The sequence below is a fragment of the Microcaecilia unicolor genome, chromosome 8 (assembly GCF_901765095.1).
Source record: "Microcaecilia unicolor chromosome 8, aMicUni1.1, whole genome shotgun sequence".
NCBI lineage: Eukaryota > Metazoa > Chordata > Amphibia > Gymnophiona > Siphonopidae > Microcaecilia > Microcaecilia unicolor.
Genome location: NC_044038.1, coordinates 5,165,082 through 5,187,698, shown reverse-complemented (window position 1 = coordinate 5,187,698; position 22,617 = coordinate 5,165,082). Strand labels below are relative to the sequence as shown.

The following is a 22,617-nucleotide window of genomic DNA, read 5'->3' as shown; positions in this document are numbered from 1 at the left end:
GTAAAGTTAGAATAACGACATCCATTTTATGCTGCTTATCCCAGAAATAAGGTGTGCCAGGCATCTACCTAGGACTGCAGAATTTCCTCTCACCCACTCCACTCCCATCCTATGTCCATCATTTCCCCCATCTACCCTACTGCCTCTGCCCTACCTCTTCCCCAGCTCCTCATAAGTAGATGCATCTTGGCCCAGGGCCTTTAAACACAGGCTCTTGCTCATGCACTGCAAACTGAGTTTCCGAGTGTCACAATGAAAGTCATTTACCAAACTGGGTCTTAGAACTATGAAACCCAATGCTACGCATTAGCCTCTAGACCTTTGGTCTTCACTCCAAGTCTTCAGGGTCTGGTTTCCAGAATGAAAACTAATGATTTGTATAAGAGAGATTTGTATGGAATGCACATATCTACTACTACTACTTATAATTTCCATAGTGCTACTAAACGTACGCAGCGCCAGGGGCGTAGCTATGGGTGGGCCCAGGCCCACCCAGTTTGTCTGATTCACCAATTGGCGCCGATCTTCTAGGCGCCGGTTAAGCTGCACAGCTTTTTAGTTCAGCTGCATAAGCCGGGAGCGTTAAGTCATATCTGCCTAATTTGTTTTCTTGCAGTGCTCGGGTCCGGATCACTCAGGGAGTATTAAGTCGGTAGTGGAGTTAGTCAGCGGGAGCTGGGAGGACCTACTCTGACAGGGTAGTTTAGCAGCTCATCGCTGACTGCATCGCGACTGCTAATGCTGCTGCTGCCATAGTGCTTTGTCTGCACTCTGCAGCTGTTCTCACCAGTGCCTGCTGCCCTGCCCCCCCCCCCCCCCCCCCCCCACGGTGTGAATGTGAGTCATCGGGACCGGTCTCTTCCAACTGTGCTTGTGTGCCACTGCCAGCATTGAGCTCCTCCTAGAGTTCTGGTAGTGTGCTCAGAAAGGAAAGGGTGAATTTTGGTGATATTATAGAGAAAGAAACTACAGGTTTTAGCAGTCTGCTGAATATGTGCAGAGAAGGAGAGGGAGGAGTCGAAGATGACCCCAAGGTTACGAGCTGATGAGACAGGAAGGATGAGAGTGTATCCACAGAAATAGAGAATGGGGGAAGAGGAGAGGTTGGTTTAGGTGGAAAGATAAGAAGCTCAGTCTTGGTCATGTTTAGTTTCAGATGGCAGTGAGACATCCAGGCAGCAATGTCAAACAGGCAGGCTGATACTTTGGCCTGGATTCCTGCTGAGATTTCTGTTGTTGAGAGGTAGATCTCGGAGTCTTCAGCGTAAAGATGATACTGAAAACCATGGGATGAGATCAGAGTACCAAGGGAAGAACTATAGATGGAGAAAAGAAGAGGTCCCAGGACAGATCCCTGAGGTACACCAACTGACAGTGGGATAGAAGTAGAGGAGGATCCACCAGAGTATACACTAAAAGTACACTGGGAGAGATAAGAAGAAAACCAGGAAAAAACAGAGCCCTGAAATCCAAGTGAGGACAGCGTATCAAGGAGTAGGCTGTGATCAACAGTGTCAAAAGCAGCAAATAGATCGAGAAGGATGAGGATAGAAGACTTTAGCAAGCGCTGTTTCGGTTGAATGAAGGGGGCGAAAGCCAGATTGAAGTGGATCAAGAAAAGCTTGAGATGAAAGAAAGTCAAGGCAACAACGGTGAACAACACGTTCAAGTATCTTGAATAGGAAAGGGAGGAGGGAGATGGGGCGATAGTTGGAAGGACAGGTAGGGTCCAATGAAGGATTTTTAAGGAGTGGTGTGACTACGGCATGTTTGAAGGCATCAGGAACAGTGGCAGTGGAAAGTGAAAGATTGAGGATATGACAGATAAAAGGGATGACAGTAGGAGAGATAGTGTTAAGTAGATGGGTGGGAATAGGATCAGAGGAACAGGTAGGTAGTTTCGAGGAGTAAAGAGGATGTGTAGTTTCCTCTTCAGTGATTTCAGAAAAGAAGGCAGGGGTTGGAGGGTTGAGAGAATGGACTAAGGGAAGGAGAGGTGGAGGTGACCTGGTTGAGAATTCAAGTTTAATCTTGTGAACCTTATCATGAAAGAACTCAGCTGATGCTATTTTCATTAGTGATATCCTGAAAACTTGACCTATTGGTTTCACTCAAGGACTGGAACTGAAGGCCAAGGCTTTCGACCATACTTCCAGATTTTTAACTGTGTTTATCCCTCTTTGTACACAGTGGGAGGGATTGCATGGACCGTAGCAGCTTCTGAGGTTATTATTCTTATTATATTTTTAATGCAGCAGCTTATAAATGGCATAGTATTTAAAAACTACATTACGTTGTACTTGTTCTAATGCATAGGGAGGAAGGACAAATAGAGTCTTTACAACCAATAAAACCATCATTATTCAAACAGACAGTTCCTGGACTGTGCTGGATTTATGATCTCTTCAACAAGAAGGCTGATAGAAAGCAAACAAAAGACCCAAGATGAAGACTTTATGCTTTTAATGAATTTATACGTTTTACTGCCAGATAGTCTTTGATTTACAATTAAGTAGGAGACCTTGTTACAGATAAATATTAAATACATTTTTTAAAAAAATAGCCATGTTATGGCTTTCTCTCCCCTCTTGTCGGTCTGTCAGGCCATTAATTTCTGACAGAAAACACGGGCCTTGCTTTTTCCCTCCAAAAAACTCTCAGCTGTTACTGGGCGACAGCTGCTCCCCTCTGGAACTAATTACAGCTGTCTGAGAGATTTAGGTCTCAGTCGCAACAACTCGAATATTGCTGCTAATTTTTAACACATACAGTTGGAAGATGTCATAATAGGCTGATATACGATCGAATCTTAAAAGTGTTACAGCACAGCTGCTACTGGGCATCTGGCAAGGAGAGCTTGTGGAATATTGATTTAAGAAATGATGCTTATTATTCTTAGAACTTTTGTATTTAAGGCCATGCGTGTCTTTGGATGGAAAATGATAGAGCGTGTGTGGATTGCACACATTCCATGAGTGCTGGAGGAGTTTTGCACTTCCAGAGTTTACGTTGGACAGCAGTGGTTTGTGTTTAATCCGAAGCCAGATGAAACCCTCAGGAAAGCATGTCATCGACTCATACTACAGGGCTTTACCAGCCCAATTCCAGATAAATCTAATGTGGTAAAATCTAAATGCCAGAACAGAAAACCAGCCGTGTTACTGAAAATAATACTGTATCTGCAAACTCAAGATTTCTTATCCAATTATTAATGAGGTTTGTTGAGATCTTGGTAGTTGTTGACTGGTAAAATGGAGACTGAAACTTCTTGAATAAGCTTATGGGTATATAATATTTCACCTCGAGGACCAGATCATTCAATGGATTGGCATATGGATATATAATATTTCACCTCTTGGAGTGGATGATTCAATGAATTGGCACAGGGATACAGAATCTTTCATCACTAGACTAGATGGCTCAGGAGAAACAGAGCCAACACCTGACCAACCTAGGCAATGACAAAATAAACTTTTATTACATGGGATGTGATTCTCTCCCTTAAACACATTGTGAGACTGAAAATCAACAAAGGCTGAAGTACCTTCTCACACCCAGAAGTGATGGCATCATTTGCAAAGTCTTAGAGAGCTGCCTTATTTTCCCCTTAAAAATGCTTGCAAGTAAAGCAACATTTAGGTAGGTAAACCGCCCAGAAGAATTATTCGATGGGTGGTATATCAAATGTTACTAAAACTTGGAAACTTGGATGTAACCTTCTGTTAAAATTTTCTATCTGCTCAAGTTTCTGTTGTTATAGTTGTTTTGTCTTTCACAATTGTTGCTAAAATTTCCTTCAAGTCTTTGACTTCTAACTAAGTCTGTTTACCTTGTTCAGAGCACTCCTGTTTAACTTTTTCCAGCGACATAGAAAGCATGTCAACTTTACTCACAAGATCAGTTGTTTCCTTGGTAGACCTTCACCACCATAGTATCCAACTTCTTAATCACCTTCCAGACAGTCTCCAACATTATTACCATGGGTGGGGAGAGGGAGTGAGATAAATGGAACAAAGCACACATTTTCGGCTTCCACTTGTGGTCATTTTTGGCCAAAACTGGGCCAAAAAGTATTTGCCGGCCTCCGGTTATGCTAATATTCTATAACTGAATCCTGGGCACCAAGGTTCTGTTCTAGAATATGCCCCTCCTGTGTGGCCTCAAGGCCCTCACTTATAGAACAGCCTTCATTGTGTCTCCTAATCTTCCCTCTAAATGTCTCAGTAGTATCCGGATAGTGCCAGGGCATTCCACCTAACTATACGGATAGCACTGATATTTGACTGCTGTCCATATAATTAAGCAGCCTAAGTTAGCCAGAAGAAAAATGCTGTCCTGGCTTAAACTGCTTAGCGATATCTATAGCAGCTATACATGATGTAATAGTAGTAAAATGCATATGTATATTAGCAAATAACATGGCGACCCGAGCTCAGATTTGAATATTCATATGCAAGGCTTGAGCCCCAAGGCTACATGAGAACCTGTACAATTTGCTGTTTAGCAACACTGCAATTATTAGCAGGAAGCCCCCTCCCTCCTGCAAAGTGGAACAGTGTGGGACTCACACTTAAGCCCCCAGCAGACGGCAGCAACAGAACTGCTCCTGAATATAATTACAGGCACAGCTGTAGGATGCCTTTAGGATGATGAAATCCAGGTGTTCGCAGTCTGCGGGCAGTCAGACACTTCCGAGGACTGTGCTGAGGAAGATGGGATGGGGGGGGGGGGGGTGTAGTGAGCTTTATAAAAGAAACATCCATAAGCCTTTCTTAAGATGAACTTGGGAAAATCCACCGCTTACACCTGAGATACTCAGACGCATCATAACATTTGTTATATTCTTTTTGGGGATCCGGATTGGCCACTGTTGGAAACAGTATGTTGGGCTTGATGGACCTTCGATCTGTCCCAGAATGGCTATTCTTATGTTCTTCTAATGAGGGCAAAAGCATAGAAAAATAATAGCCCACCCCGTTTTCTCAAACAAGCTTCATTTGCTACCACTGAGGACTCACTATTACAATACAGTAATTAAAAGGGAAGGGAAAAGGAAATGGGACTTGATATACCGCCTTTCTGTGGCTTTTGCAACTACATTCAAAGCGGTTTACATATATTCAGGTACTTATTTTGTACCGGGGCAATGGAGGGTTAAGTGACTTTCCCAGAGTCAGAAGGAGCTGCAGTGGGAATCGAACTCAGTTCCCCAGGATCAAGGTCCACTGCACTAACCGCTAGGCTACTCCTCCACTCATAAAGGTCCTATCATGGAAGTGGATAAGAAGGGAGAAGGAATGAGAAAACTCATTTGCAAAAGTAAAAGATACCGTGTGTTATTGTACAAGCATTGGCCACCAAACTACCTGCCATCAAAAGACGTAATCCACTTACGGATTTCTCTCTCACACGCATCCAATCTGATCCTTTTCTTTTGTCTTGCAGAACGCACTGGATTGGGTTTACTGTAACTGAGTCACAGTTTATAAACCTACAAATTAAATGTATAGAGGCTGATATTCAAAAGCTCTCGTTCGATCAATGGTTTTTATAAAATTTCTGGTGGATCTGTGTATAAATTTGGCTGTTTTATTTGGAAAAGGCTGAAGTGATGTATCAGAAAAAGGGACGTGATCAGGGACAGGCCAATGGCAGAACCAAAAATAGTCACCGCGCTGGTGAATATGGACCTTCTGGGTTTTTTTTTTATTTTAGGACAAAACCACTGGCCTCCACGCTGTCTGCCCTGTGTAAGTTCAGCTGTACCCTGTGGTCTACTAATTGCGTTGTAGGAGTTGCTCTTGTTTTGCAAAGCAGGCTACTTGCTGATGGACAAAGTGGCTTTGATTGATCTGTTACTGATGAAGAAGATCATTTCAGACCCTTACTGTACCTTCTCTTTCTCTTTGTTTCTTTTAGGTGGATGAGGGGAGAACATTATCAATACAAGTTTAGCAAGCTGGGAGGCAAACATGCCACTGAGGGCAAATGGTGGATCCGCAGAAAAATTGGCCCGTACTTTCCATCAGTCAATCTACAGGGGCTGAAGAAATTCTTTAACAGTCGAGACTGGCCTCATCCAGACAGATCCTGAACCAAAGACAAGAAACGAGAGACCATAATGTTCTTGATTTTTTGGCGCTGTTCGAATTTTTACATTTTTGTCCAATGAGAAAATATGTGATATAAAATACAGTACTGCTAAGTCAAAAACCAAGCCCTGACTTTTTCATTAAAATAGCAACATTTGGAAGTGATCTCTGACCTGACTTTGACTGTCCGGTCTCCAGACATTACCTGCCCGGCTGAATTACTCTCAGAACCAAGTTGAGCACTGCACTGATCAGACACTGGAAAATTTACCCCTGAAATTTCATTAAACTGTAAAAATCAAAATTCTAGGCAGGTTAAGTGGAAGAGTTTCTGACTGGATCTAGAATATGGGATGGCTCTGTGTGCTAGATAAAATCCGAGCCTTTCCCTTTCACCCAGGGGCGTACTGCTCATAGTTATATGCTCATTCAAAATCTAGATACTCCTATAAGCCCGTGAGCCAGATATTCATAAACACTAAGACGTCTGGCATCACGCTGAACATCTCTATGCCTTGCTTTTAATATCAGGGGTTGATATTTTAAACGATTTAACCAGCCAAAAATGGCTCCTGGCCGGATGAATCATGTGTTTGGGGCTAGGCAGTCATTTGCAGCGATACTTAACCGGTTAGCACTAAACTGAAAACCAGCTGTTTTTGGGGTGTTCAGGGGGCAGAGTCAGCTCTTGGCTGGTTAAATAATGATATTCAGAACTTAACCAGCCAGTTTAACCACATAAATAGGACCGTATAGAAGTCATTCTTGTCTTTAGGTGGTGCCCCATAGCCTGAATATGGCACTTAACTGGCTATGCGTTAGCTGGGTAATACCAGTGCCCGGACATGACTCAACATTGAATTGCCGGGTTTAACGCCGACAGTGGCCAGGGTGCTTCTGACTGAATATCAGGCCCGTAGGGGGCAATTCTAGAAGTAGGTGCTTCCCCACTGCCATTCGGTGAGGGCTCAGATTCCATTATAGAATCCCAGTATAATTAGGGTTACCATATATGTCCGGATTTACCCAGACATGTCCTCTTTTTGAGGACATGTCCGGGCAACCAGGCGGGTTTTGTCAGCCTGCACATTTGTCCAGAAATCCGGACAAGCGGGCAGATTGCTAGCCTCCCCTCCCCTTACTTACTACTGCCCTGGTGGTCTAGTGACCTCTTCCGCCTTCGGGGCAGGAAAGAGCCCCCCTCTTTCCTGCCCGGAGCGCTGCCCTGTTGCTGATCTCAGTGCCGATTCAAAATGGCCGCCGAGAGTTGAAGTGACCTCACGAGACTTCAACTCTCGGCAGCCATTTTGAATCGGCGCCGAGATCAGCAACAGGAAGGATGAATGCAGGGCAGCGCTCCGGGCAGGAAAGAGGGGGCTCTTTCCTGCCCCGAAGAGGTCACTAGACCACCAGGGCAGTAGTAAGGTAAGGGGAGGGGGGTGACAGGGAGGCGGGGTGACGGGGGGAGGGGAAAATGTGACAGGGGGCGGAGCGAGGGCGTGAAAGGGGACGGGGTGGTGGGGGCGGGCATGTGTCCTCCTTTTTGGGGGACAAAATATGGTAACCCTAAGTATAATCCAATATCGGCACAGCTTACATTTATATGCTGCAGTTACACCTGCCGTAGACCTGGCATAACTGCAGGCAGCTAAATGTGGCAAGAGTGGCCTAAAGTTCCGTTCTGTAAGATGCGAACAGAAGCAAAAGCTCCACCCATGGCTCCACCCATGTCAGCATCCCCTTGCATTTACATGTTCTGCCTCTTACAGAACAGTGCTTAGTCGCTTCACTGCCATCCACATGTGTTAGTGCCCGCTTGCCCGTGAAAGTGCTGGTATTCTCTACATTTACACGCACAGGATATGGAATTGTCCTTGTAACACTCTACGTAGAAAGACTCATTTTAGCTAGAACATAAAAATTGAAAATGAGACGTCTGGGTCAGGGTGTGCACAGGTCCATTGACATTTTAAGAAAGGATCTACCCACATGGAGCTTTTTCTAAAATACCTACAGGTGTGCATGTGTATCTAATCTAATCTGCGTCTTATCTGCCGCTGTATCCCAACAAGAGGTTCCAGATGGTTTACATAAAAAGAAACTCAATCAAAAATGAGGAATTACACAGTTAATAATAATGAAATAAGAAAGTTATCTGTTTTCAACCTCTTACGCAAATGCATATAATTTTATTCTATTCGAATTATGCTCGGTAAGTTGTTCTAAATAGCGATTGATTGAAAAGAAAACATGGAGCCAAGCTAATGCTTAAATCGAAGGTTTTTAAAAGCAGGATATTTTCTGAAGGCTAATGAAAACAGATCTCTTCAAGAAGGCATACCATAAACATCCATCTTAAATACTAAATAATAACACTACACACGAGCTATACAAAACCGAAATGTTATCACATGACAATGTATGTTATCATGTATGTATGCACCGTAACGCAATAACATTTGCAATTCTGTTACCCGGAAATGGCAACCGCAATTATGGCAAATGTAAGCCACATTGAGCCTGCAAATTGGTGGGAAAATGTGGGATACAAATGCTATAAATAAATAAATAGCAAACTGTCACGAATTTGAGTTGACATATAGAAACAATGAGAAAAAAAACCAAATTAATAATACAGAAGTATTATCATATAAAATCTGAAAAACTATACATGTAACTTTAAAGGTAATCTGTGCACGGACACGAAGCCAATGAAGTTCTTTAAAATAATCAGATACACTTTCCCACTTCCTCAACCGAATCTTCTGAACTGTCGTATTCTGTAATAGTTGCAGTTTGTATAACAACTTATTTCTCAATTCAGCACACAGTGAATTGCAGTAATTTAAATTAGACAGAGCCAGCATCTGAACCAGAAGAGCGAAGTGAGAACTATGAAAAAAAGGCCTAGTGAGCCTCAGTTGATGTAAACGGAAAAAAAAAATACTTCTTCCAAACTTGATTAACCTGGGCTTGAAAAGATGAGTGATCCAAAATAACACCCAGAACCCTGGATTCCTTTTCCACATTTAAAATAATACCATTTGGTAATGTAAGATTCAAAGGAATATCCATTAGAAAATTAGAAACCCATAAAACTTTTGTTTTTACCAGATTTAACTGACTCATATGTTCTACAGCCCATTTCTGAATTTTTTTCATAGCAACAGGGATTTTAACTCACGTTTCACCTAAAGTTGAACACTGGAACCAACATTAAAATATCATCAGTGTAAGAAAATAAATGTTCATCCTTATCTAAAGTAATGAATGAAAGGGAACTCATAAACAAATTAAAAAGCATTGGGGACCGAGGCGAGCCCTGAGGCATTCCACAATTAGACCTCACCTCCAGAAACCTCCTTTCCAAACGGTATAAGATAGGTTCAAAAGAAAATCTTTAAACCAGTTCATCACTGGGCCAGTCAGACCTAAACTACTCAATCTAGTTAAAAGTAATTCATGGTCCACGGAATCAAAAGCCGCCAAAATATCTTATTGAAGCAAAACAATCTGTTTTCCCCAACTTAAATACTCTTTAACAATAGTAGTTATGACCTTAATTATTTTCCATTTGGAGGAGGAGATAGGTAACGGGATATAACAGGGAGAACTCCCTTAATCCCTCTTGTAAAGGGCTGGCCCAAATGACCTCTTTTAGAAAGTGAATAGGAGCAGCTGCAACTACAGATGATGGAATATTGGGTCCTACATATGCATTTCTGTTCGGAGCTGGGGAGTACACATTTACATTTTCAACTCTTCCTGACAGGGCCCAAACACATTCTGAGGCTGTTGACTGCCACGCCCCAAACACAGCCTGTAAACCCTTCTCTTTTCTCTCTCTGAGTTCCAAGCCTGGCTCTAGCCAAACCTTAGGGCAAGGCTCACAAGTCACAAATCAAAAGTGGCTTACCTCAGCCAAGTCACAGTCATAAGCTGTACAGGCATATGGTAGGACGTCAGCTCTTCCGTCCCTGGGCCTCTCTTAACCCTAGTCTGGCCCTACCTTTTATACTTCCTCTTTCCTGTACCTTCGGCTCCACCTCTCTCATCTCACTTCCTCCCTGGGCGGGACTAATGGGTTCAAGGTGGCTCAGGCTATCTGAGGGGCTATCCTTAAGGGTGAGGGGCAGTATTCTGTATACCCCCTCACAGGGCCTAACATTCATCCGATGGTGGTCAGCGTTTTGGTGACGGCTTTATTCTTGGATATTCAGTCCAGGCCAAGTCTTGGGATCGACGTTTCATATCCGGGCATACACAGCCAGATAAAACAGAGCCAGTTGTGCGATAGCAATCAACCAGCTATGATGAACCACAGAAAGATAGGACTGTGCTTTATGCTAGTTAAGTATTGAATATTGGCATTTAACTGGCTAAGTGCTGATTCCACAAACCCACAAAGTAGCCAGTTTTGGCTTAGGCACTAGCTGAGAATTTTCAGCAGTACTGCCTGGTTATCCTGGACAAGCAATTTAGACAGCCAGGTGCCATTTCTAGACATTTAAATGGCTTTGAATATCAATCCCAAACATTTTCTAAGCAAAAAAAAAGTAGGTTACAATATAGAAATCCGTGTGCCACTCCACACGGCATATGTCACATAGTAACATAGTAGATGACGGCAGAAAAAGACCTGCATGGTCCACCCAGTCTGCCCAACAAGATAAACTCACATGTGCCATTTTTTGTGTATACCTTACCTTGATTTGTACCTATCTTTTTCAGGGCACAGACCGTATAAGTCTGCCCAGCACTATCCCCGCCTCCCAGCCACCAGCCCCGCCTCCCACTACCGGCTCTGGCACAGACTGTATAAGTCTGCCCAGCACTATCCCCAACCACCCGCCCCGCCTCCCACCACCGGCTCTGGCACAGACCGTATAAGTCTGCCCAGCACTAGCCCCGCCTCCCAACCACCAGCCCCTTGATTTGTACCTGTCTTTTTCAGGGCATAGACCATATAAGTCTGCCCAGCACTATCCCCACCTCCCAGCCACCAGCCCTGCCTCCCACCACCGGCTCTGGCACAGACCGTATAAGTCTGCCCAGCACTATCCCCGCCTCCCAGCCACCAGCCCCGCCTCCCACTACCGGCTCTGGCACGGACCGTATAAGTCTGCCCAGCACTATCCCCAACCACCCGCCCCGCCTCCCACCACCGGCTCTGGCACAGACCGTATAAGTCTGCCCAGCACTATCCCCGCCTCCCAACCACTGACTCTGCCACCCAATCTCGGCTAAGCTCCTTAGGATCCATTCCTTCTGAACAGGATTCCTTTATGTTTATCCCACGCATGTTTGAATTCTGTTACCGTTTTCCTCTCCACCACCTCCCGCGGGAGGGCATTCCAAGCATCCACCACTCTCTCCGTGAAAAAATACTTCCTGACATTTTTCTTGAGTTTGCCCCCACAAATGTATTTACTGCACATATAAAGGATGTCTAATGACAGGGGAATGAGGCTCAGCCAATGAATGCAGGCTGCTTTCAAACTAGAAACCAGAACTAAACATACATGTGAGAGTCGGGTGTTCATCTCTTTCTTAATCCAGCCCTGCTACATCCTGTGTCTAGGCCAAGCAAACTCCTGGAAGTGCCTTAGGCCTACGGCAGCAATTAATAAAGACAACAGGCCATTTCAAGTGAAATTGCTGTTGTGTAGAAGTTCTTTCAGGACTGACATTCGAAAGACGCACTGCAAATACTACGTCTCGCTCTCCTCCTTAACAACAAAAAATGATACAGGGATTAATCTGCCAGTATGAAGTATCTGTCTGGATCCCACGATTATTCCCTTTCTCCAGACACTTCTGCATTTTCTGCAAAATCACTTAAGTTATTCAGAGCAGATCCTGGAGGAAGCAGAGTGCCATAATCCCCACTAGCCAGCAGCAGAGAGGGACAAAAAAGCAGATTAAGATAAAGTGTGTGCAGTACACCTCACAGGCAGGATTCTGCTCTCTCTACCATAAATCCAGGGCTGTCTTAGACATGCTGGGGCCCAGGGAGAAATTCAGGAGGGGTCCTGTGCCTCCTCCAGCTTTGGGCAGGCTGGAGGCTCCCTGGGCATAGAGACCCAAACTTGCACACTCCCCAGCACCAGCCCTGTGTGAGACAGATGCTTGAGTAGCCCTGTGCAGGAGGGATGCAGAAAATCCCAGTGGTAATAAGAACCGGATGCGTCATGTCTTCAGGAAACCTAATATTGTTTTAAACTGCTAGTGAAACTCAGTGGCTGCTGTGTGTGTCTTTATGTGGATATGTGTAACCTCTGAAGAAGACAGCCAGCGCGATGACAGAGTTAAGATCCTTAGGGAGCTGATTTACAACTTATTAACTCTTTTTTTCTGCCTGAGTGGTGAAGTGTGAAGTGGTCCTGCAGGTAACAGGACACTATTTCTTTGCACCTTGTTGGCTCTTATCCTATCCTGTACCAGCAGCTTTTCCTCTCTTAAATTTATAATATACTGCCATCCGCATGGGTAAGTGAACACTTACGATGAGCATAACTGGCTGTAGTGTGTGTAGCTGCTATTGATTAATTAATTAATTATTTGTTACATTTGTGTCCCACATTTTCCCACCTATTTGCAGGCTCGATGTGGCTTACATAATACCGTGAAGGCGTGCGCCAGGTCCCGTAAAGAAACAAATACATGTTGATATTGTGGTCGAGTAAGGTACCTGTGTTTCAGATACAGAGGGGGTCGAGGAGAGGGAAGGTTATAAAGAGTCCATTACGAGTTTTGATTTTTCTGTGTTACACACCAAGGGGCCCGTTTACTAGAGAGGTTGCAGAGCGGTAAACTTAGGAATAATGCCGGAAAATTCTTTTTCACGGAGAGGGTGGTTGATGCCGTTAATTACTCACTAAGGGGCTCATTTACTACTGCTTAGACTGCTCATTCTGTTACCTCATAGGTGTAAAATGGGCTTCTTACTGCACAGTAATTCTGTTAGCGTGCCTTAAGCTTTAGTAAAAGAGCCCCTAAAATGCACCTTTGTTAGAGGGGCATAGACAGGACATGGGCACGTCCAACATTTACACCCATAACTTACAGAATGCTGTACATTTAGGTGCTGGCATTCACGCGAACCATTGATCTGTCACAAATGTAGGTGTCATGCCTGTAAGTGCTCTTATAGCAGGGATGCGTAATGTCAGTCCTCAAGGGCTGCAACCCAGTCAGGATTTCCTCATTGACTATGCATGAGATCTATCTGCATACAAATAGATCTCATGCATATTCAGTGGGGAAATCCTGAAAACCCAGCTGGGTTGCAGACGTCAAGGACCGACATTGAGCATCCCTGCCTTATAGTATAGGCTCACTACCCACCCAAATATGGCATCTAAATGTTGACACCCTGTTATAGCATATGACAAGACCTCATGGTGATTCCGATTAATAAGGCAACAGTGAGAAACAGAGATCCAGTTGTGAAGACTTGGATGGTGTCATGGCCAAGTGGGCTAACCCATTTTTTTTTCATTTGTCCATGTGGCCAATGGATATAGCCCAGTTAATCACATGCAAAAATCTGCAAAATTTAATTCCCTGCTGTTTACTAAGCCAAGCGCTAATGCCACACGGCTTAGTAAACAGGGGATTGGCTTTTAACTTAGTCCACTTGTCCAAAGGTAAGTATTGATGCACTGGATCCAAAAAGCTATAAATTGGCAAAATTGAGGGTTAGCCCACTTGTCTGTAAGACCATCCATATGTGTTTCAGCTTTTTGCCATCATATGCAGACTTCATCATGCTTCCTCCAATGTATAAAATTGGCTCACTCTAGACCCTCATTGAGCATTGAATTAAATGAGTATAAAAGACACTGCCAAAGAGTAGCAAGATTCCAGAATCCCAAAGAGTAACAACATTCCAGAATCCCAAAGAGTAACAAGATTCCAGAATCCCAAAGAGTAAGAAGATTCCGGAATCCCAAAGAGTAACAAGATTCCAGAATCTCAAAGAGTAACAACATTCCAGAATCCTAAAGAGTAAGAAGATTCCGGAATCCCAAAGAGTAACAAGATTTCGGAATCCTAAAGAGTAACAAGATTCTAGAATCCCAAAGAGTAGCAACATTCCATGCTACCAATCCCAGGGCAAGCATTGTCCATTCCTCACGTCCCATTGTCTCAGTCCTCACGTATCTCATAGCCATCCTAAGCACATTTATCTTCTTTTTTTGGCTGCTGCCAGTGTTCTGCCTTGACATTCACTGTGGCTGGCTCTCTCTTATGTGATTAAGTGTGATATTCAGCTGTGACACTGCATAAATTGTGTGTAATGCGGTCCGGTTTATCACATTAACTTCGGTGGTTAAGTCCTGTTTCCGTCCCCGGATCGCCCACAAAATCGCTGGTAGTTGGTGCTGATAGAAGTGCTGGTGAATATCAGTGAATAGCCTCGCACAAGCGACTTAACCAGGCATGAGCATCTCCTGCCCAGTTACATCACGATTAATATGAACATCTTGAAGACCAAAAAGCCTAGGGGGGAAGGGGGTGAGCAAGCAGCAGGCTCAGCACCAGTGCCTCACTCTAAGCCTCTTTCAACGCAGCACTGGTTTTCTAAATCTTGCTCCAATGTACTGTGGTCCTTGTCTTGTTTTCGTGCTCTAGGACGGTAATTAGAAAACCAGAGCAAGATCAGAATCTGGTGAGAACAGGGACTAAACGCTGAGTGATGACATCAGGCCGCAGAGCAGTAGAATGAGATTTTGAGAGCCAGGATTGAAGTGAATATTAATAATGATAGGAGCTAGACCTAGCAATGATAATACCTCTCACTTCCCCGGCCATTGCCTACGCAGGTCTAATCAAAACAGCATGTCCCCAAGTCTAATTTCCACTGTCCATCCATCTCTTTGACTGAGAGTGGGATACCCTAGAGAGACCTGGAACAGCGGATGTGTCAGGGGTTAGAGTTTGCCACACATGGTGAGAGGCCTGAAAGAAGATTTGGTTCCAAGATCTAATTCTTAAAAACTTCGAAAGCAACGTTACATTTCTCCAAGTTCTCTCTGACTGACGGATCCCACAGACAGTGTGCTCATACTCCATGCTAAGGCATCATTTTTTCTTCGTTTCTTGTGGTTTTTGACCCATGGGTCAAGCATAATGGGATACAGACTTGTATTTAATTCCTGATGCCTGTGTTGTACTGGTCTAGGTAAGTAATCCGTCTCTCTAAGAGCAGTAGAAGTGTCACAGAGCAGACTCGTCTCCTCTTATCCATGAAAAGTAAAATCATTCTGTCAGAGGAAATGAATTTGCCTGAAATGTGACAGAAGAATATTAAGAACCCGTCCAGCGAGGAAAGAACGAATGCGCAGATGTACATAGTTTACTTTCACAGTGCAATAATGGTGAATTGTAGTCATTATTAGAGATGTGCTTTTCATTTCAACTCATTTTTAAGATGAAAAGAAGAAAAAACATTAAATTTTCTTCATTTTCGTTTCAACAATTAGGTCCCTCCCCCTCTGCAGAAACAAAAAAATATATATACACATAAGCTCTTTCAGACCCTCTGCTCATCCCCCTTCATCATCTCAGCATCTTACCCCATCTGTGGTATCTTCCTGGGGCAGGAGTAAGTCCCATGTTAAGTTTCTGCTCAGAGATCACTCCTTCCCCTAAGATGGTGGAAAACACTGGGGAGGGGAGTCGGTAGAGAAATGGTAAGAGAACCTGGGAAGCGTTTGTGTGTTGTTTTTCCAGCGGGGCTGACATCTGAGATTTTGTTTATTTTGATTTGACTTCCATATTTTAAATGTGACCCAGATCAGTAAGGGACCTTTTTGCTAAAGTGGGTTGAGCTTTTGCACTTGCCACGTTTTAGCAGCAAAATTAACGTATGGTAGGTGCAAAGGCTGTGCGAATATTGTCGGGGGTGGTGCATAGTGTCCTCTGCGGATATTGAACTACATAAGTACCGCCATACTGGAAAAAGACCAAGGGTCCATGAAGCCCAGCATCCTGTCTCCGACAGCAGCCAATCCAGGCTTCAAGAACCCAGCAACCCCCCTCCCCCCCCCCCAACACACACACAAAAATTAATAATGTTCAATGGACTTTTCCATCAGGAATCTGTCCAAACCCCCTGAAGTGGTCTTTACTGCACATTAATGCACATTAATACTATGTGAAATTAGGGCAACTGCTCTTACCCCCAAATTCCATATGGCAAATGCCTAATTTGCGTGCACAATTTAATTGAACAATAAGCTAATTAGCACCCGTAATTGAGCTTCAATCAATTATGGGTGCTAATTGCCACCAATTAGAATTTACGTGCATATCTTTGTAGTCCGTATTCTATGTATGTAAATTTTTAAGCGCAGGTCTGAAAAGGGACGTGGCCATGGGATTCGCACGGGCAGATCGGGGTGTTCCTAGAATGTGCGTGCAGTTTATAAAATACGGCAGATCTGTGCTAACTTAGATGCAAGAATTTATGCTCAACTCGCTCGGTTTTTTTTTCGGCATCCAAATTTGGGAGATGGAAAGTGCACCTGTGTTAAGTGCACAGGTGACAGCACACGGTAAGTATCATCCGCTAAACTGCGACATATACGCCACGCCATTCTCTGCCCATAACTCACCCAGTTCCTCCTCTATAACACATCATGCGCCTAACGTGTGAATTGCTTGCTGTCAAATCATAGCAGTAACGGTGCTAATTTGTGCATTATGGTGGTAATAAATAGAAATAAATCAAAACATAGAGAAGAAAATAAGATGATACCTTTTTTATTACATTTTTTATTTATAACCATTTAAATTTTTACAAGCGATAAAACAACTTGCCGGAAATACAGAGAAAGTAATATATAGGAAATATTTCAGTCAGGTAATTCTATTCTCTTCCTTAGACCACTAAATAGAGAGCGTGAAACAAGACAAGGAGATCAATTAAACAGTAAACAGAAAAAAAAAGTGATATTAACCTGATTATCCCCCAGATATTACTCGTCTAATTCATTATTCCACATTGATCATCTGGTTGGCTTCTTCAAGGCCAATACGGTGTATAGTCAAATCATTTCATTGAAAACATACTTATTGTCCAATATTAGTTAGAAATAATACATCTGATTACAGTCTTTCTCTTGTAAAAGATGATACTTTTTTTATTGGATTAATTTAATACATATTTTATTAGCTTTTGAAAGTAACCCTTTTTTAGATCGGAAATAAACAAATATTGATGAATATCAGAATATAAAGTGAAACACAGAGGCATTCCAATGACAGTCTCACAGGAAAAGAGAGGGGTAGGTTAGGTGAGAAACAGGAAGAAGCTGGGTGGATGAGAGACAGAGAGATGTATGGCAGGTAATAGAGTGACAAAGGAGTAGCCAATGTGATAATTCATAGTTCCTTTCCATGAAGAAGTATTTCTTCAGGTTACTTCTCCTTTCACCTTCATCCTATGCCCCGATTCCAAAGCTTCCCTTCAATTGAAAGAGACTCACCTGTGCATTTATGCCATGTAGGTATTTAAATATCTCTGTCAGATCTTTAATTCTGTTCCCCATATGCTTTTTGATAAAGACCACTAACCATTTTAGTATTCGCTCTCTGGACCGACTTCATCCTATTTATACATTTCTGAAGGTGCAGTCTCCAGAATTATACACAATGTTCTAAATAAGGTTGCACAAGAGTCTTATACAGGGGTATCAAAAGCAGTTAGCTTAGCAGGGTTTAAAAAAAGGTTTGGATAGCTTCCTAAAGGAAAATTCCATAGACCACTATTAAAATGGGCTTGGGGAAAATCCACTGCTTATTTCTAGGATAAGCAGCATAAAATGTATTGTACTTTTTTTGGATCTTGCCAGGTACTTGTGACCTGGATTGGCCACTGTTGGAAACAGGTTGCTGGACTTGATGAACCTTTGACCTGTCCAAATATGGCAATAGTTATGTACTTATGCACCCAAGCACCCTTCTAGCTTTTGCCATCACCTTTTCTACCTGTTTGGCCACCTTAAGGTCATCACATACGATCACACCCAAGTGCCACTCCTCTTTCATGCCCAAAAGTTCTTCACCCCCTAAACTGTATTATTCCCTCGGGTTTTTTCAGCCCAAATGCATAACCCTGCATTTTTTAATGTTAAATCTAAGCTGGCATTCTTCTAGCTTCACTAAGTCCTTCCTCCTGTTATCCACACCATCAGGGGTGTCTACCCTATTGCAGATTTTGGTATCATCGCAAAGAGGCAAACTTTACCAGACAGCCCTTCAGCAATATTGCTTGTAAAAGTTTTATTTATATTTTGCTCACACCTTTTTCAGTAGTAGCTCAAGGTGAGTTACATTCAGGTACTCTGGATATTTCTCTGTCCCAGGAGGGCTCACAATCTAAGTTTGTACCTGAGGCAATGGAGGGTTAAGTGACTTGCCCAAGATCACAAGGAGCGGCAGTGGGATTTCTGGTGCTCTAACCACTAGGCCACTCCTCCACCCCGAAAAATCTTGTTACTCTGTGGGGTTCTACAGGGAATGTTGCTACAGTTTGAAATTCTGCATGGAATTTTGTTATTCTTTAGAATTCTAGAATCTTTATTTATTTAGATTTTGCTCACACCTTTTTCAGAAGAAGCTCAAGGTGAGTTACATTCAGGTACTCTGGATATTTCTCTGTCCCAGGAGGACTCACAATCTAAGTTTGTACCTGAGGCAATGGAGGGTTCAGTGACTTGCCCAAGATCACAAGGAGCAGCAGTGGGATTTGAACCGGCCACCTCTGGATTGCAAGACCGGTGCTCTAACCACTAGGCCACTCTAACCACTAGGCCACTCCTCCACTCCACAAAATGTCAAAAGGAACCAGCCCAAGAACCGAACCTTGCAGCACACCACTGGTAACATCCTTTTCCTCAGACTGAGCTCCATTTACCGCAACCCTCAGTTGCCGTCCAGTCAGTCACTTTAGGGCCCATACCGTAATCCAGGATGGTACAGATGCATCTGAAATTGGGACTGCAATACAATTGTTTTTCATTTCATGAATTACCAGCCAGGACCAAAATAATAACTATAGTTTTAAAAACTTTGAGAAAACCGAATTATGGAAAAATATACAGAAAACCATCCATCCATGTGGTCTGTAGCTTGGTGGGGAATCTCTAACTTTTCCTTTAGCCTAGGATCAGGCTGATCGTATAAAGCTCTTGCAACATCTGGGATTAATGTGGATGGGAAGGAACTCCCTCAGAACCTATTTTTACCTTTCCTTTCAGAAACCAAATGTAATCCCAATCACAACTGTCAAATGTTAAGTCCGTGACCCTTTCATGGGGAACATCAATTCTGTCTTCCTAAGTATCTACGATAATAGGCTAATCTTTAACATGCAAACATTGCCATCCGCTGTCTGTTGTTAAAAGTAATGATGGATAATTTTGTCATGCAGTGTTCCTTTAAATGTGTTATACATATGCTCTGCCTTGCAGTACATATGCTCCAGGCACTTGTATCTCTGATTAATGAAACATCTGGTCTTCAGTCTACTCCGTTTGCTCTCAGATGACCCATTTGCAACAACACCGAAAACAGAAACCTGGAGACGTTATGGTTGCTATGCCTTTTACCATTTGGTGGCTGAAGGTCTACCTGTGGCTTTATTAATCATTAAAATGCCTGCTTATGTTTGCAGTGTTTCTTGTCTGGTTTGACATGGTGCCTTTCCACCGTGTGAGTTTAGTGATCACCCGAAAGAGTACAGGTAGAATGGAGTGAGCCATCTCTCAAGCAGAGAATGCATTCAGTGCTTCTAATCCAGGCTTGTCCAAGTTCAGTCCTTGAAAGCTGCAAACAGCCAGGTTTTCAGGATATCCCTAATGAATTTGAAGGAGAGAGATCTGCACACAACGGATGTAGTGGATCTGCAAATCTTTCTCAGGCATATTCATTAGGGGTGGTAGAGTCGTATGCCATGGGGCGTCGCTGCTTCCTTCTGGGCCTCTCCAACCCAACTCTGGCTCTGCTTTTTATACTTCCTGGCAGTTGTCCTGGTTCCACCCCTTCTATAGAGTCCCTCATATAACCTTCCCCTCAGCTCAACCATGCCCTGAAAGCTGAAGGGCTGGAGGCTGAAGAACCACTGCATGATGCATGCTTTCGAGACTTTGTGGCGAGTCACCCACTTGAGGGGTTCATGGTCCATGAGGAACAAGAATTGTCATCCTAGCAGATAATACTGGAATGTCTCCAAGGCTCACTTGACAGCTAGGGCTTCCTTCTCAATCACAGCATAGTTCCTCTCCCTAGGAAATAGCTTTTGGCTAATGTAGGCCACAGGGTGTTCTTCATCATCCACTTCTTGCGCCAGGACAGCCCCAAGCCTGACCTCCAACGCATCCGTCTGCTCCACAAAGGGCCAGTTGAAGTCCAGGCTGATCAGCACTGGCTCTAAACAGATGTCTTTCTTCAGTGTCTGGAAAGCAATATCCTGTTCCGACGTCCATTGTACCTTCTCCGGGGCTTTCTTCTGCAGGAGGCGGGTTGGTGGTTCCATCTTCTCAGCAAACTCTGGGACAAATCATTGATAGTATCCAACAAGCCCTAGGAAGGCTTGCACCTGCTTCTTGGTCTGGGATACCAGCATCCAGGTGATCGCTTCTACATTCTGGATCTGGGGGTCCTTTCCTGATCAAGTACCACAGATATTGGACCTCTTGTCCTCCCAGAAAGCACTTTTTAGGATTTGCCATCAACCCAATGATCCATATACTACCCAGTACTGCTTCTACCAGATAACAATTATGTCTAAGTAGGCTGCCGCTTAGTCATCATGTGGCTTAAGTAGGCAGTCAACAAAGCATTGAAAGATAGCTGGAGCTCCTTGAAAGCCAAAAGGTAATACCATGAACTGGAATAAACCTTGGGGTGTAGAAAAGGCTGTCTTCTCCTTGGCAGCCGGTATGAGGGGTACGCACCAATTTATTTTGGTCAGGTCTAGTGTTGAAATGAACCTAGATCCTCCCAGCTTCTCAATAAGTTCATCAACCCTTGGCACTGGGCCTCCAGTTTGGAGACAGCATTCACCTTTCGGAAATCGATAAAGAACCAGATGCTCCCCATCTGGCTTTGGCACCAACACAATGGGAGATGCCAATTACTGGTCGACTCATCAATAATGCCCAGTTCCAGCATCTCAGCTATTTCTTTCAACACAGGCTGCTGCCATGATCTGATAGGGGTGTTGCCAGACTACCACTTCATGCTCAATGATAATCTTATGAGTTGCAAGGTGGGTCTGGCCAAGCACACCAGAAAACACATCCTGGTTCTGGTGGACCAACTGTTCCAGGTCAGCCTTCTGTGGGGCAGAAAACTGATCACCAAATGGGACTTGCAGGGGCCTGGACTCTGTTGGAACCTCTGGTCCAGAGTCATCCCTCTGCACCAGTGCTGCAGTCACTGGGATCCACTTCTTTATCAAATTGATTTGGAAGACATTTGCCTTATCCCTCTTGTCTAGTTGGGCCACCTTATAATTGACAGGTTCTGTCTTCTCCAGTATTTCATAAGATCCTTGCCACTTGAATAATATTTTACTTTCTGAGGAGGGCAGGAGGACTATGTCCCCCAGCTGGAAGGTTCTTTGCACTGCCCCCTGGTTGTAGGCTCAGACTTGACCTGCCTGAGCCTTCTCTAGGCAGAGTTTGGCTGCCTCACCTGCTTTCTTCAGCCTCTCCTACATGGTGAGCACATATTCGGCCAAGTTCCTTCTCGGGCTAGGTTCCTCCTTCCAAGTTTCCCGAACGACATCCAGCATTCATCTAGGTCTCCGCCCATATAGTAATTCAAACAGAAAGAAGCCTGTCAAACTCTGGGGCACCTCCCATACAGCAAACAGTACATACAGGAGTAGAGTATCCCCATTCTTCCCGTCTTCTGCCACAAACGTCCTGAGCATTTGCTTATTAAAGCATTCCACCAGAACATCTGTCTGTGGATGATAAACTGATGTCTGCAAGGTCTTTACTGTGAGCAGGGCACACACTTGCTTCATGTCTCTAGACATAAAAGTGGTGCCTTGGTCAGTCAGTATTTCAGTAGAAATACCCATGAGGGAGAAGACATCCCACAGAGCATTGACCACAGTGGTAATTTTCATATTATGTAAGGCAATGCCTCTGGGTAGTGGATAGCATAATCCAGAATAACCTGGATATACTTGTTGTCATGAGTGGTGCGTTCAAGTGGCCTCATGAAGTCCATAGCTACTCTCTCAAACAGGGTGTTGACAATGGGCATGGGCACAGGAGGGGCAGGTAGAACCCTCTCAGGGCTACTCAGCTGGAAAGCTGGGCAGGACTGACCAAAGAACTCGACTTGCTTGAATACACCCGGCCAGAAGCAGTAGGCCAAAATCCGTTCCCAGGTTTTCTCCTCTCTCAAGTGACCTCCTAACAGGTGACTGTGGGCTAGTTGCATGACCTTTCTACAGTAGGGATGAGGGCCTAACAGTTGCTCTACCTCTTCCCCCTCC

At 43.9% G+C, this 22,617-nt stretch overlaps 1 protein-coding gene across 1 annotated transcript in view; it reads left to right on the top strand.

Annotated features, from left to right (window-relative positions):
• LMF1 (lipase maturation factor 1) overlaps positions 1-6,745 on the top strand; it is a 403,232-nt gene extending 396,487 nt beyond the window's left edge. The window contains exon 11 of the mRNA XM_030211700.1: positions 5,920-6,745. Within this exon, the coding sequence (XP_030067560.1) occupies positions 5,920-6,094 (175 nt within the window). The 3' untranslated portion in view covers positions 6,095-6,745. The remainder of the gene's footprint in view (positions 1-5,919) is intronic.
• Positions 6,746-22,617: the final 15,872 nt, after the last annotated feature.